The sequence below is a fragment of the Plecotus auritus genome (genome assembly GCF_963455305.1).
Source record: "Plecotus auritus genome assembly, chromosome: 1".
In the NCBI taxonomy this organism is placed as follows: domain Eukaryota; kingdom Metazoa; phylum Chordata; class Mammalia; order Chiroptera; family Vespertilionidae; genus Plecotus; species Plecotus auritus.
Genome location: NC_137770.1, coordinates 27,354,444 through 27,369,976, shown reverse-complemented (window position 1 = coordinate 27,369,976; position 15,533 = coordinate 27,354,444). Strand labels below are relative to the sequence as shown.

The 15,533-nt window shown below is 55.5% G+C and overlaps 1 protein-coding gene across 1 annotated transcript in view; it reads left to right on the top strand.

The window, feature by feature from the left end:
* Positions 1 to 15,533, top strand: part of PAPLN (papilin, proteoglycan like sulfated glycoprotein) — a gene marked incomplete at its 5' end in the record, with an annotated part of 37,556 nt that overhangs the window by 19,196 nt on the left and 2,827 nt on the right. The window contains 12 exons of the mRNA XM_080661193.1: positions 1,304 to 1,384; positions 1,510 to 1,765; positions 2,779 to 2,893; positions 3,201 to 3,339; positions 4,281 to 4,689; positions 5,302 to 5,439; positions 5,602 to 5,723; positions 6,002 to 6,140; positions 6,732 to 6,869; positions 7,460 to 7,587; positions 7,707 to 7,815; positions 9,812 to 9,978. Of these exons, the coding sequence (XP_080517319.1) occupies positions 1,304 to 1,384; positions 1,510 to 1,765; positions 2,779 to 2,893; positions 3,201 to 3,339; positions 4,281 to 4,689; positions 5,302 to 5,439; positions 5,602 to 5,723; positions 6,002 to 6,140; positions 6,732 to 6,869; positions 7,460 to 7,587; positions 7,707 to 7,815; positions 9,812 to 9,978 (1,941 nt within the window). The remainder of the gene's footprint in view (positions 1 to 1,303; positions 1,385 to 1,509; positions 1,766 to 2,778; positions 2,894 to 3,200; positions 3,340 to 4,280; positions 4,690 to 5,301; positions 5,440 to 5,601; positions 5,724 to 6,001; positions 6,141 to 6,731; positions 6,870 to 7,459; positions 7,588 to 7,706; positions 7,816 to 9,811; positions 9,979 to 15,533) is intronic.

The window sequence follows — 15,533 nt, the reverse complement described above, 5'->3', positions numbered from 1 at the left end:
CCATGGATACACCACCATTGGTTACCCGTTCATCTGCTGCTGGTACTTGCGTTATTTCCACCTTTGGCTATGTGGGGTGGTGCGGCCACAAACATTCACACACACGTTTCTGTGTGGACTTGGGTTTTCATTTCTCTCGGGTTTGTACCTGGAGTGGAATTGATGGACTCTATGGTAATTCCAATGTTTAACGTTTTGAGGAACTGCCAGACTGTTTGCACAGTGGCTGCACCGTTTTACATTCCCGCCAGCAATGAGGACAGTGCCAGTCTGTCCACGTCTTCACCAACAGTTTCTATTCAGATTAGGAATATATACATATGTACTGGTAGCCCTGCGCACGAATCTGTGCGCCAGTGCCCGCTGCCCAGAGGCTCTCCGCGGCCCAGAGGCCCATCTGCGGCCGCACACGGAACGCTTGCCTTGTCACCGGGGAGACAACGCAAGTGTTTCCCCCGCCCACCGCCCCCCCCCCCCCCCGCCCCCGGCCACTCTGTGCCCACTGCCTAGAGGCCCTCCACGGCTGGGGTGGAACGCTTGCCTCATCGCCGTGGCGACAAAGCAAGAATTCCACCATGCCGCTCAGGCTGCCCGCTCTCAGCAGCCACTCCCTGAGACTGGGGGCTCCGGCGGGGCTGAGATGACTGGGTGCCGCCACCTTGTGGCTATGGGCGCTGCCATCTTTGTGACAGAGTGATGGTTAATTTGCATATTATCCTTTTATTATATAGGATATTCTTATTGATTCTAGAGGAAATGGAAGGAAGAGAGAGGGAAAGAGATAGAAACACCAGCCAGGCTATTCAGATTTTTTTATTGGAGCCATCCAAGTGGGCGCAAAGCAGGACCTCGTCTTGGCTGTGTTTAGCCTTTTCCTAATGACCAATGATGTTGAATATCTCATGTGCTTTTTGGCCATTTGCGTATCTTTGGGAAAATGCCTGTTCAATTTCTTTGCTTGTTTTTAGATTGGGTTATTTATTCTTTCAACAATCCAATTTTTAAAAATTGTGTATGACCTTTTTTTTTATAGTTGGGATCAAACAGATGCTAATTTTATATCTAGCTTTCCTTTTTGCTGAACATATAATATTGGTATTTTCTATGTGATTAAAGAATCTTTTAAAACGTGGGAAGGGTGTCTTATGAAGTCACAGGCACTGCTCATTTCCCGTCCGCTGTGCTGGGTCCCCCAGGCCTGCCTGACCAGCAGAGGGGAGCAGATGCTGGTCAGGGTGGGCCATGGCTCTCACCACTCCTCTCCTCCATCCCTCTGCATCCCACCCGGCGGCCGGCTCCCCAGAAGTCCTCAGCAGGCAGGATGTGCACACCAGCTCCAGGGTCCCCTGGATGTCTTTGGGCCCTCGGGAGGCCCCTGCTTTGGGCGAGAAGCTTGGCAGAAGCCCCCGACCCAGGGCCCTGGGCATGGAGGTTGGGGGTGAGGGTGAGTGGTTTAGGGGGGATGGAGAGAAGGACACATCACGTGTCTTTGCTTCCTCATCTTTCTAGATTCCAGAGGCCAGTGGTGGGCACCCCGGGAGCAACCCTCAACTCCGGGTAACCCCAGAGGAGACCAGGGTCCCCACCTGCCAGCCCCAGGCCCAGCCTCTTCTCTGCAGCAGTCCCCAAAACAGCAGCCCCTGTGGTCTGGCTCAGGACTCGAGGACTGCAGGCACAGCCCCCACGGGTGCTGCCCCGATGGCCACACAGCCTCCCTTGGGCCGCAGTGGCAAGGCTGCCCTGGGGCCTCTTGTCAGCAGAGCAGGTGGGTGCCTCTTCCTCCTCACCAGGTCAGAGAGGCGCGCGTGTGTGTGTGTGTGTGTGTGTGTGTGTGTGTGTGTGTGTGTGTCGGGGGGGGGGGGGGCGGGGTTGGGGGGCAAGGCAGCCTCTGCTCAGAGAGGGTGGGGTGGGATTGCCGAGCCCAGGAATGGGACCACAGAGGCTGTTGCAGCCCCGACTGCCTCCTCTGGCTGCGTTTCCTCGGGCCGTGCTGTGCGAGTGGGGGTGGAAGGCCTGCTTCCTCTGCAGAGGCCAGCCTGAGGCTCTGGGAAGGCACACGGGCTTGGGTTTCAGCTTTCAGTCCAAACCAGGCCCCCACTGCCTCAGGGGCTAAGGTACTAAGGATCCAGACTTTGGGGCCAGCGGCCTGGGGGTGATTCCCAGCTCAGCCACTTATAGGCTGTGTGCTGGGTGACTTGGACAAGTGACTTAACCTCTCTGATCTTGGCTTCCTCTGCTGAGAACTGGAACAGTGACAGCCACTGGCTGGGGTGACTGTGAGGACGAGACAGATCCCACAGTGCCTGCCACGTGGAAGGTGCTCTGACCCGTTCTTCCTTTCACCTTCCTTCCCAAGTCCTGGTTGTGGGGTGAAATGCGTGCTGGCTTCCTGACCCTCCTTCTGCCCCGTCTCCCATCTGCTGCTGTTTCATACACACCCCCTGGGAGCCTGATGATCAGGCAGGCCCGGTTCGTTCCCGCCTCGCTCTTGGGTGGGATGTGTGAGCTGAGGATTTGCCAGTTATTAGGGCTGCACCTCTGCTGGTTGTGTTAGTGTCGCCCTCCCCGCTGGCCGCTCCCTGTGGCGCTCCCTGTGGCTGGTAGACGTAGAGTCTGGGGTAGGTATGCGAGATGGGATGCCTTGCCTTCAGGGACACGGCCTCTCCTACTGGACCCTCCCTTTGGTCAGCCCCCAGTGCAGGGAGTCCTGGGGTGCTGGAAGCTCAGGGTCCCTGGAAGGGACTGGGTGGTGAGGAAAGGGCTGTGATGTCTGTCTAGGTACGGGTGCTGCCCTGACGGGGTGTCTGTGGCTGAGGGGCCCCATCAAGCTGGCTGCGCCGAGCCTTACGGCGGTGACAGGAGGAGGTCGGGGTCGAGAGCAGTGGCCTCCACAGTGAGTGTCCCGTTCGCGTGGTGGGTGGAGCCCAGCCCGGAACCTGCTCTGTGCCATGGCGCAGCTTTGGCCTGGAGGGAGGAGGTCTCCGAAGCCTGTAGGCCTGGGTCGTCCTCTCGAGGACACAAGCTTCAGAGATGGTCTGGGGCTGGGGGTTTCATCTGCTGTTCTCCTGGCCTCTGATCTCCCCCAGGGCTGGCGCTCTGCACGGTGGGCTCACAATCCTGTCTCTCCCGCTCCCTGCCATCCTCTCCCGGGCACCCGAGAGCCCACCAGGCAGCTGGTCTATTCCCAACTTCTTCCCCAGGTGCCCCAGGCCCACCAGCCCCAGGCCCAGCAGAGTGAGCCCACTGAGTGCCGCGGCTCCCAGTTTGGCTGTTGCTATGACAACGTGGCCTCTGCAGCAGGCCCTTTTGGGGAAGGCTGTGTGGGCCAGCCCAGCTACGGTGAGTGGATGCCCTTCCTCAGCCTGGTGGGCAGGCTCTGGCCCCCACTCAAAGCCAAAGACCTTCCTGGGCTCGGTGGCTAGTTCATTCTCCCACGAGGACATACTCATCGCCTCCTAGGTGTCGGGCCAGGGAACAGCGGGCTGTTCTCATTCCCAGTTCTCATGCACTGAGGCTGCCTGGCTGCGATGCGGGTCGGGGAGAGTTGTAGGTGGGGATCCCACAGAGGAGGAAGCCCCGTCCTTCTCCCTGGGGGTTCAGACCCCTTCAGAGGCAGAGGTGGTGTAGGGTCAGTGCTGGGTGGATGGGGTGTCCCTGCCCTGCCTGGGGTGAGTCCTGGAAGGAGGTATTGAGGCTGGAGCAAGGGATGCGTGGACAGAGCTTCTGGGGACCCAAACGGAGATGCTGAAGGCCAGACAGGCTGGGGTCTGGGTCTGCAGGAGGCTTTAAGCTGAACGTGGAGAGGGGAACAGGCTGTGCGGGGAGGCGGCTGCTAGCACAGGCCGGTGGGGCTGGAGGATGTTCAGAGGCTGGCGAAGGGGCCTGGGCACAGGGTGGGCCCCTCGCTGGGCATCTGCACAGGCTCCTGGAGCTCAGGGCGGGGTCAAGCCCTCGGTTGCTCTGGGTGTGTACTCCACGGGCCTGGTCAGGGTTGGAGGGGCGCGGGGAGCCAGTCCAGGGAGCTCCCAGGCCTGACTTCCTGGAAGGCTCTGGTTCTGTGGGTGAAGGTGGCCGGGCTGATTCGGAGGCTGCTCTGTGCCCAGGGCAGGTCCGGGCAGTGAACAGACGCAGCCCCCAGGGCCGGGTGAGGGGCTGGGGCAGGGGGAAGGCTGCTCCATAGACTCGACGGGCTCCTGTCTCTGAGGGGATGTGGGTAGTTCTTGGCAGGGCTCTGCTGGGCCATGTTGGCCGCCTGAGTGCATCCGTGCTCCTGCCCTCAGCCTACCCCGTGGGGTGCCTGCTGCCCAGCGCCCTCGGCTCCTGCACAGACTGGGCCCCCCGCTGGTACTTCATCGCCTCTGTGGGCCGGTGTAACCGCTTCTGGTACGGTGGCTGCCACGGCAATGCCAACAACTTTGCCTCGGAGGAGGAGTGCATGAGCAGCTGCCGGGGGGCTCAACGTGCACCCCACCAACCCGAGCCCGGAGCTGCTGGCCAGAGCACCCACAGAGCTGGTGGTGGCAGCAGTCCTGGAGGCCACCGCGAGACCGGCCAGCACAGGCCCGGGGCCGTGCACCACCCCCAGACCTCAGGAGAACGGCCCTGGGGCCCGGAGCTGGGGTCCAGCACCCCTGGACTGGGCGGAGATGCTGGGCGGCCAGCACCGCCCTCCCACAGCTCCTCCTACAGGTGAGCCGCACCTTCCCCAGGTAGGGGGAGAGGGACCCAGGCCAGGGGCTTAGCCTGTTGGATCCAAAGCCCTGAGGTCAGCCGGCCCCCTTGCCCATCCTGCCTGGAGGCCTCGACACCTGGGGACACGCAGGCAGCCAGGCGCTGGCGGTGCCTGGATTCACCAGCAGATCGTGCCAGTGTCCCAGGGTCTGTCCGGGTGGACTTGATGGCTTGCCTGTGAAATGGTGACACTAGCTCACCGGTTAGGGTGGGCTGCGCTTGGTAACTCCTCTGGGCCCGTGTCATAGTAAGGAGAGATGTGGGAAGATTAAAGACATGAAGCAGGAGCGTGTCAGTCCTCATGTGGGTCTGGCCTGGCGGCCCCCCACCCTCTCCTCGGCAGGGCTTTGTGCCGCCCCTGCTGTGCCAGGCCAGGCCGAGGGCAGTGCTTGGGCTTGGGGGGAGGTTGGGAGGGCAGATTCCCGAGTCCATGGGCTTCTGCAGTTTGGCCTCCCAGGACACCCACTTGGCCCCGCAAGTGCCCGTGACAGGATGGGACACGCTGACGCAGGGGCCCCTGGTCGTGGCACACGTGCCAGTAGGGCAGGTCCTCACCGCCCCCCTTTCCAGGGTGAGCGTGGCTGGCGCGGAGCCCTCTCTGGTGCAGGCGGCCCTGGGGCAGGTGGTGCGGCTCTTCTGCCCGGATGTTGCCTCCATGGACCTCCGCACCAGGTGGCAGAAGGACGGGCAGCCCCTCTCCTCTGACAGGTGTGTGCAGGGTCCTCCCCCAGTGGCAGCCCCTCTGACTTCCCCTGGGATGGGGTGAGTGGGGCTATGGTCCCCTCCGGTTGGAGCACTGAGGCCTGAGGGGCGTCGGGCTCATTGCTGCCCTCAGGAGCCCGGGCTCAAGCCCCCGTCCCACTCACTCAGACACAGGCTGCAGCCTGATGGCTCCCTGGTCATCAGCCCCCTGAGGGCCGAGGACGCTGGCATCTACAGCTGTGGCGCCAGGCCAGGCCGGGACTCTCCAAAGATCCAGCTTCGCATCACAGGTCTCTGTCCCCCTCCCCCCATGGGTTCTCAAGGGCCCCAGGGCGGAAGGGACAGGCTGAGAGGGCCCAAGCCGGGCCCCCCATGACGGAGGGGCTGGGGTGCTCCCTGGGCCCAGGCATGCCGGGCAGGGACCATGGACTCCCGGTGGCTGGGGTGGAGGTCTTGCTCCTCACGGCCCTCATTTCTCCACGTACCCACCCCGGCCTCATGGCCGACCCTTCCCTCCACCTCCCCTCTCCCCAGAGCTCACTCCTTCCTTCTTCTGGCCTCATGACAGGGGGTGACGTGGCTGTGCTGAGGCACTTCCCTCAGACAGGGGACCCCGCCCAGGGCCACCGTCCTCGGGACTCCAGCCTAGGGAGGGACGCTGGGGGCCTGGGGGCCATCTCCTCTCCTCACCCACGGCCCTCGACCAGGTAACAGGGCAGCAGTGCCTCCCCCATGAGGTCCAGGGCCCATGGAGCTCTCGGTGGATGAGGGGAAGGGAAGGCAAACGGGTCCCCGGGCCGGTGTGCTGTGACCAGGCCTGCTGGCCCCTGCTCAGGGCTCTGCGAGGTGAGAACTAGAAAAGCATGGCTCCTGAGCTCAGCCTCTTGAGGAGGAACAGCGGGAACAGGCCGTGGCCCAGGACTCGGGAGCTGCGGGAAGGGAAGAGTCAGGGTTGGGGCCCAGGACGGCTTTGAAGGAGAGCACGGTTTGCAGGGGTGGAGGGGGCTGCAGGGAACCCAGGCCAACAACCAGGAGTCGGATGTGTGGGGTGCGGAGGAGACAGTCCGAGAGTCTGGGGGGAGGGGGTGAGGAAGTGGAGGTGGCTGTTGGACTTCACCCCAGTAGTTGTTGATGGGGTCCTTAGCAGAACAGAGGGGTGGTTTTAGGAAGCTAAATCTGGCTGGAGAAGGAGGGGCCCATGAGGCTTGTGCAGAGGTCCCAACCCCATGCATGGGTGGGAATTGGGGGGGGGGCAGCAGCAGGGGCCCCCTCAGGGCTGTGGGGTGCTTGTTCTGCAGGCTGCGCCTGGACCAGAGCCAGCCTGGGGTGGTGGACGCCCATCCCGGCCAGCGGATCCGGTTGACCTGTCGCACTGAGGGCTTCCCACCCCCAACCATCGAATGGCAGAGAGATGGGCAGACCCTCTCTTCTCCCAGGTTCGGTCAGCTCCTCTCCCCTCCTTGCTGTCCCCACCCCACCCTGTGCAGGCCCTTGGGGGAAGGAGCTGCCAGGAGTCACTGGCCAGTCAGGGGCTCTCGAGATGGAGCTGCTGGGCATAGGGCTCCTTGGGCCTTTCCAGAGTGTAGTTAGTGGACAGAGGAACAGGGCAGCTGACAGGTGGTGGCTGGGGAGGAAGGGGGCAGGCAGTCCTGGCTGTCATTGTAACGGCTAACATGGCCCCACGTGAGTGTGAGGCTGGTCTCCACACAGTCTGCAGAAGAGCCACGTAATTCTACCCCATTTTCACACAGAAACTTAACACCACACAGCTCCTCAGAGGCAGGACCAGGATGTGAGCCTACTAAATGAGTAGGGCAAAAACTGGAAACCCACATTTTTTTGTGTCAGAAAACGGGAAATGATTTATTGCCAGGATTAAAGGTCAGGCACCTTCAAGCAAATGAGAGTGCTGGCAGCTGGTTGCCCACTGGCCCTTTGTCAGACCCACTCTCACCTGGAAAAGGAAGACCCCCCCCCCATCTCCATATGCATGGGCTGGAGCCCCCGACTCTGCTTGGTTCCCCAGACACCAGCAGCAGCCTGATGGTTCTCTGGTCATCAGCCAAGTGGCTGTGGAAGATGGTGGCTTCTACGCCTGTGTCGCCTTCAATGGGCAGGACCGAGACCAGCGATGGGTCCAGCTCAGAGTTCTGGGTAAGGTGCAGTGGGAGGGTGGAACGGAAGGGTGACTGGGGCCAGTCACCTGGGAGGCCAGGTGGCACAGGTTGGGCGGCTCCACATAGTGGCTAACAGTGCCCCCTCCTTGGGCCCAGGGGAGCTGACAATCACAGGGCTGCCCGCCACGGTGACGGTGCCAGAAGGTGACACGGCCAGGCTGCTGTGTGTGGTGGCAGGAGAAAGTGTGAACATCAGATGGTCCAGGTAAGGCTCCATTCCAGGCCTGCACAGCCCGAGCACAGGCGGTCCACCACTCTGCAGGGATGCTGCTGTCCCCACCTGCTTCCTCCCACTCCTGCCTCCAGGCCTGGTGCCTACACAGTGAGGCCCCTTAGGGCTGCTCTCTTCTCTGTTAGCTGGGCCACACCAGGGTTTCTCCACTCCAGCACTATCGCCAATTTGACCCGGTAATTTTGGGCTACCCTGTGCATTGTCAGATGTCTAGCATCATGTAGGCCATCACCCACTAGGTGCCAGCAGCACCTCCTCATGACAATAAAAAATGTCTCCAGATGTTGCCTAATATCCCCTGGGTGGCAAAATCTTCCCTGGGGTTGAGAACCACTGGGCCACACTCAGCTTTGGGGACTGCAGTGGCCTTTTTAGGACTCGGTGGGTCTGATTCCTTCATTCAGCACACACCTTTTGCCTTCTTCCTCCTTGCAGAGTCAAGTAGGCTGGCTTTGGGGATCCCGGACCATCAGAGCCCCCTAGATACTCTCAGGCAGGGATGCCCAGTGCCCCTAAGTGCTGTCGGCACTCTGAGAGCGAGGCTGACTCCTCTCTGGGAGAATCAAGGAAGGGGTGGCCATGCGGTGACTTTGGCTGGGCCTTGAAGGCTGAGGAGGGGAGGGATGTTCTTGGTCAAGTGAGAGGTGATCCCAGGACGGGAATGGCCCTCACCCTGGACTAGGCTTGTACCTTCAACTTTGCCTCCCCCGGCTCTTCCCAGTGGGAACATGCTCAGGACTCCCCTCTTCAAAACAGGCCCATTTCTCTGAATCCAGGTCTTCTAGCAGTTTCCTCTTCACAGCACCTGTTTATAGCATGTCTCTACCTGTTCACCCCACTCAGCCCTCGAACGGGGGCCTCACCTCCACCCCTGGCCAAGGCCACCAGCTATTCCCCTGATCCTAAATCTTCTGGACACATCCCAATCCCCACACGGCCCGTGCCCTTCCTGCTTCTTTCCCAGCTGGCTCATCTCCGCATAGCCACCCCTTAGAAGCCAATGGAACTCAAGGTCTGGCCTTGGTCCTCGGTTTATCTAACTTCGCCTTCAGCAAACATGCAGACACATGGTTTCCGGGACCATCCAGTGGTGATCCATGATCTGGGTCCAGACTTCAAGTCCGATGCCTCCTGGTATCTCACAGGCCCCCGAAATGCAAAGTGGTGGAAAATAACCTCACCATTCACCCCTCATCACTGTCCTGGGTCTCCCATGGTGGAGGGCACCACCATTACCCAGCACCCCGACCTAGAAACCGCTACCCTTGATTTCTCCTCTCCCACATCTGACCCTCATCCCAGTCCCTTCATTGCCTGTGTCATCTACCTGTGCAGCAGCCTCTGACCTGGCCTGTTTTCAGGCTTGTCCCCCAGCCTCCCCTGCAGTCAGAGACCCTTTCCAAGCACAAATGCCATGTCAGTCCCATTACCCCCTGGATCCAGTCCAACTCCTGGCCAGAGCCGTGCACACTTCCTCTCGCCCCGGCCACGGCCTTCCTCTAAGCTCCCGAGTCCCCATGTTGCCCTCTCCTCCAGCCAGCTGCAGCCTCCTCATCCTCAGGCCAGTCTCCCACAAACAACTGCACCCCCACCCCAGTGCCCTGGAGGTGGGGAATGCTTCTATGCTTCATCTAGCACAGGGCCTGGCACCTCATGGCTGCCTAGTCCTTGTTAATGAAAAGTGAGTGGGTTCCTCTGTGGGACAGAGGCACACTTACGGCCCTCAGAGCACTGTGCTCATTTGGTGTGTTTGTCACTTGTTTCACTTTGATAATGTCCTATCTTTTGGGTACCCTGTCCCACCTCTTCTAGGAGGTGAGGGCCATCTGTCCACAAAGAGGGAGCAGCTGACCTGGAGTGCTCTTTGATTGCCTCCTCCCTCTGCCTCTTGGCTGTGGGAGTAGCATCCCAGGGGCCTAGGGCCTAAGACCAGAGGCCCTGGACAGCACTCACGTCCTCTCCCCTCCAGGAACGGGCTGCCGATACGGGCCGACGGCCACCGTGTCCACCAGTCTCCAGATGGCACTTTGCTGATCCACAACCTGCGGGCCGGGGACCAGGGCTCCTACACATGCAGCACTTACCGTGGCAGCCAGGCAGTCAGCCGTAGCACTGAGGTGAAGGTGGTCCCACCAGGTAGGAAAGGCTGCTTGTTCCCGAGCAGCCTCTGCGGTCCCAGGGACTCTGGTCCGAGTCCTCTCTCACTCTGCCCATTACTGAAGTGTGACTCGGGGCAGGGGCTTAGCCTTCCTGAGCCTCACTCTCCTCATGTGTACAGTGGGCTCCTCCACCGCCTGACAGGTTATAGTGAGGATGAAGGAAATAATGTGGATGAAACCCCAAGAGCCCCTTCCAGATGACAGGCATCTGCTCATAGCATAATAGATGATGCTAAATATCACATTTTAGACTTACTGGCTTTATTTTGAGAAATAGGATTGACTGGAAGTTTATAATACTTAAGGCAGATCATTAAAATCTGTCCATTCTAATTAGGGTGGCAAAACATGGTCCTACGATTGGAAAGTGCCTGTAAGGCCCTTCGATCACATAGCCCAGAAAGGAAAGGCAGGATTATTGTCGCCATCTTACAAGTGACTCACTAATCGGGAGAGCTCCCGGGGTGCTTCCACAGGTCATGCAACAGATTTGTGGCCAAGTTGGCGTTAATCCTCATACTTAATGTTCTTTTCACTAAACTATTCCACCTGTAAGTGGGCAGAATTTTCCTTGCACTATTTAGTAAGTTGATATTTCAGCCTTCTATTCTCTAGCTCTTGCTCTAAGCTGTTATCAAATTTCAACAAATCTAAATAACACATTTTAAAATGCATTTTCGTAACACTAAGGAAAAAACGGCTAATTCAATGCTAGGACACCATCAATTAATTTGCAGTCCAATTTGACAGGTGTTAAAATATGCAAGTGCATCTCAGAATTGATGAAACAGCTTGTGGTTTAATCTTCAATCTCACAAGAGCTCTGTGTTCAAATAAGCCAGAGGGACGGGGGGTTGGGGTGGGGAGGATGGTGGTGATCTTTGCCCTACGCCCAGTGTACCCTCAATCTGGGCTCACTGAGCAGCAAGGCTGTGCCCCGGGGCTGGAAAGAGCAGAGCTGAGGGAGAACGTGCCGGGGCCAGCGCCTGGCTGTAGAATGAGGGTGGGGACTGGTCAGTGCTAGGGGCAGAAAGTCTGTGGTAGAAGTGTTGCTTAGGGAGTTGGACTGACACCTGGGCCTCGTTTGTGAGCTCCTTAGAACAGCGACTGGGACGCCCGTCCATGGAGTCCAGCCCAGGGCTTGGCAGCACCAGGTGCTCAGATACTTGGTGACAGCCTCCTCCTGCAGGAGCTACTTCCTGCCTCCGATGATGCCCAGCAAATCCGTCTCTTGTCTACCTAATAACCAAACTTACCAGACTTGAGACAAACCAGAATACAGACTTATGTAAGAAAGAGAGTGGTTAGGAGGATCCTGACGGTCGTGATCCCGGTAGATACATCCATGTGGGAAACCAATGTACAATCAGAAACTTGCTTGGTGAGGCTGGTGGGACTCCTGATGACGTGTGGTCCCCACACTGAAAGGCCTGCTGTGACCTGCCTCTTGGAAATAGCTCGGTGGCCTCCGTCGGCCACTTTTCTCCCACCTGTGCTGGACCACCGTGTTGCTCATCTTAGATATTTTTTGGGCATCTTTCTTTACTAGACGTGGCCTCCCTCCTAACTGTATTCATTCCATGGATTAGGCTGCAGCCATTTCTTCTTTGGGGAGGGGGTTCACCTTGCCCTAGTCATGGTTTGGGGCTAACATTGGAATTAGTGTTAGCATTAGGGCGGGGTGGTGCTTGAGCCAGTCACACTAGAGAGCAAGCATGTCAAACTCGCAGGCCGCATGTGGCCCACAACAAATATTTTTGCGGCCCAGCCAATATAACGGAATGTAAGAAACATTTCAATAACTTCATGACTTAATTTTTACAATATCCTGTTCTACATAATTATTAATAATGAACTACATCGTTCACTAGTGACTGATTACTACAATCGTGTTGCATTCATTTCCCTTTCGTGCCTTATGCTCAGGCGCACCATTTCTCTCCACTAATACTAGCAGCAAATATTTTAGCAGCCGATTGCCACGTCATTAGTCTTAGACTGACTTGTTTGGTGTGCGCAACAGGAAATATTTCGCTTTTGGAGAACAAGAAAAATAGGTTTGTGTTATGCTTATTAATTTGTGCAGTGTCTGGTAAGTTAATGTTCAAGAAAAAATATTATTTAAACGTTCTATTTTATATTAATGATTATTCATTTATTTCAGCCCTTTGTATTCAGCATGTTTCTATGAAAATTGAAGCTTTTGTTTTTTTTGCGGCCCACATAAACTTAAACCTTGTTTATTTGGCCCGTGTTAGCCTTTGAGTCTGACATGCTTGTTCTAGAGTAATAGAGTAAGGGACATACTTCTACTGTGAGGCCTTATTCTTTTTGCTTAAAATATTGTTTAGAAATAGAAAATACTATAGGGAAAAAACACAGGGGGTCACTCATTGTTTTAAATGAGAGGGAATAAGGCAAAAAACACAGTTAAACACTCATATGCCCATTGCAGATGGGGAAACAGAGGCACAGAGAGCTTACGTATCTGCCCAAAGTCAGCCAGCTGGCAAGTGGGAGAGCCAGGACTGCGCCCAGGAAGTCTGGCTCTGGAGCGGGTGTGCTTAACCTCTACAGTCAATGGTCATTTTGTTGTACGTTGGAAGGAAGCACGGGGGAAATGGGATAAGCCTTCCCCAAGGCCCAGGAGGTCTGACTTTAGGGAAAGTGCTACTCAGGCCCAAGCCAAGCCAAGTGGGGAACAAGAGCCCTTTCCAGAAAGTAAGGGAAGTTAAGGAGATAGGCCACTTCAGCCCTATGATAAAGCAGCGGACAGAAACTCTCGCCGTTTATAAGATACAGAACCTCCCAGTGAATGCCACGGAGGGGACCAGTGCTGGCTCAGTATTAGAGTATTGCTCACAAGACTGTTTTCCTATCACCTTGACTAACACACACTGCTTTCTCGGGGCGGGAGAGGAAAAACAGGGAAACAAAGGGACTGAGATAAACTGGGACTACTGAATGCACAAAACTTTGAGGCTGGAGGAAACCAGCAGTGAGAGGGAGGGCAAAACAGCACTTGCCAACTCAAAAATTTTCTTTAGGGCTGACCCTACTCTCTCTTCTTCCCAATCTAAAGGCCAAGGCAGAGGTCATTTAGCTTGTCAGGTCTCAACAGTAAGGGTAGGGAGTTAACTTCAAGATATATTTAATCATCTAGTCAGTCAATATTTGGGAGTCTGCGATGGGCTGTGCTGAGGTGGCAAAAGAACAACGGGGGGACCATTGCATGCTAAAGTAGGGCCACAAATGGGTGGAAAATGACTTCCATCAAGATGGCAGAGTAATTAAATGTTGTGTTTGCTCATCTACTCCCACGGTCACATCAAATTATACCTAAATTATAGAACCGCCTGAAGACTAGCTGAACAGAAGTCCTATAACGAAGGATATACAGCAGCAGCCATGTCGAGACTGGTAGGGGAGGGCAAGTCCCACACCCAGCCAGCAAGGTGGGAGGTGGGTGCCAAATCTGAGCTCTCCATTAACCTGGCTAACACTGTTTGCCCCACCCAACTCATAGCCAACGTGAGCCACTTCCAGTGACTTTTCCACAAAAGCAGCTGTCCTTGCCACAAACTTTCTCAAAATCTCCCAAAGGTCTAGAAACCCCAAACAAACAGCAGCTGGCCTTGGTGTGCCCTGTACCTCTTGCTAAGTGGCCCCAACCTTGGCACAAGAGGCACTTGGTCTCACCTTGCACTGTAGCTCCCATTATGTGGTCCAAGCCTGGCATAAGCTGCAGCCCATGCTGGCATGCAGTGCAGCTTCAACTAAGTGGCCACCATATGGCACTAAAGCAGCAACCAATCGCAAATCACTTTATACCTCCCATTAGGCAGCCCCAAGCTGGGCATAGATGGCGGCTGACCTTGGCCTGCACCAGAGCCTTTCCCAAGAGCCTCCAGAACCAACACAGCCAGTGGCCAGCTTCAGACCACACCAAAGTCCCACCCAATCAGTTCCATAAACAACACACGGGACGAGCAGACTTGGCTGGCACAAGAGATCTGCTAAAGCAACTCCTGCTCCATGGGTCAGCCCCTACAGCTTTTCTGTAGTCATGGCCAGTCCTCACGGCCCGTCAGCCTGAGGTTCGATCCCACCCCCTGACATGCCAATAGCAATCAAGGCTCAACTACAACAGGAGAGCAAACACAACCCACACAAGGGACACTCCTGGAGCACCCAGTTCAGGTGAAAAAGGAGACTGCTCCACTGGTCCTCACAGCACACCTGCTACCTAAGGCCACTCTGCCAAGTCTGGGAGACATAGCAGACCTACCTAATACCTAGAAACAAACACAGGGAGTCAGCCAAAATGAAGAGACAGCTATGTTCCAAATGAAAGAATAGGACAAAACTCCAGGAAAAGAACTAAATGAAATGGGCACAAGCAATCCACCAGATAAAAAGTTCAAACACTGGTTGTAAGGATGTTCAATGAGCTCAGTAGAAGAATAGATGAACTCAGTAAGAATCTCAACAAAGAGATAGAAATCATACAAAAAAACAAAACCCAGTCAAAAGTGAAGACTACATTAGAGGAAATCAACAGCAGATGAGATGAAACACAGGATCAGATCTGGAAAATAAGGTAGTGAAAACCAAGAAAAAGAATGAAAAAAAAATTATTTAAGGGACCTTTAGGATAAACCAACATTATTATTATTTTTTTAGAGAGAGAGTGGAAGGGAGAGGAAGAGACACATCAATGGGTTGCCTCCTGCACATGCCCTTGACTGGAATCAAACTCAGGACCCTTCAGTCAAGGGCCAACACTCTATCCACTGAGCAAAACTGGCTAGGCAGGATAAACCAACATTTGCATTTGTAGGGGTACCAGAAGCAGAAGAAAGCAAGGGATTGAAAATCTATTTGAAGAAATGACAGAAGACTTCTCTACTCTAGCAAAGGAAGTAGACATACAAGTGCAGAGAGTCCCAAACAAGATAGGCCCACACCAAGACACATTATAATTAAAATGCCAAAGGTGAACAACAAAGAGAATCTTAAATGCAGCAAGAAAAATACAGTTAGTTACCTACAAAGGTGGTCCGATAAGATTGTCAGCTGATTTCTGACAAGAAACTTTACAGGTCAAAAGGGATTGGCAAGAAATATTCAAAGTGATGAAAAGCACAGACTTAGAACCAAGATTACCCTGCAAAGTTATCATAGGAAATAAAAATTCTCACTGACAAAGGCCAACAGTATAAAGGCAGTGGATCAACAGCTATTACAAAGGTTAAAAAGCTGCCAAAACCAGTTTGGCTCAGTGGATAGAGCGTCAGCCTGTGGACTGAAGGGTCCCAGGTTCAATTCTGGTCAGGGGCATGTACCTTGGTTGCAGGCACATCCCCAGTATGGGGTGTGCAGGAGGCGGCTGATCGATGTTTCTAACTCTCTATCCCTCTCCCTTCCTCCCTGTAAAAAAATCAATAAAATATATTTAAAAAAATTTTTTAAAAAGTTAAAAAGCAAAAGTAGGAAGATTATGTGTAATTATAGTAATAAAATAAGGGACAC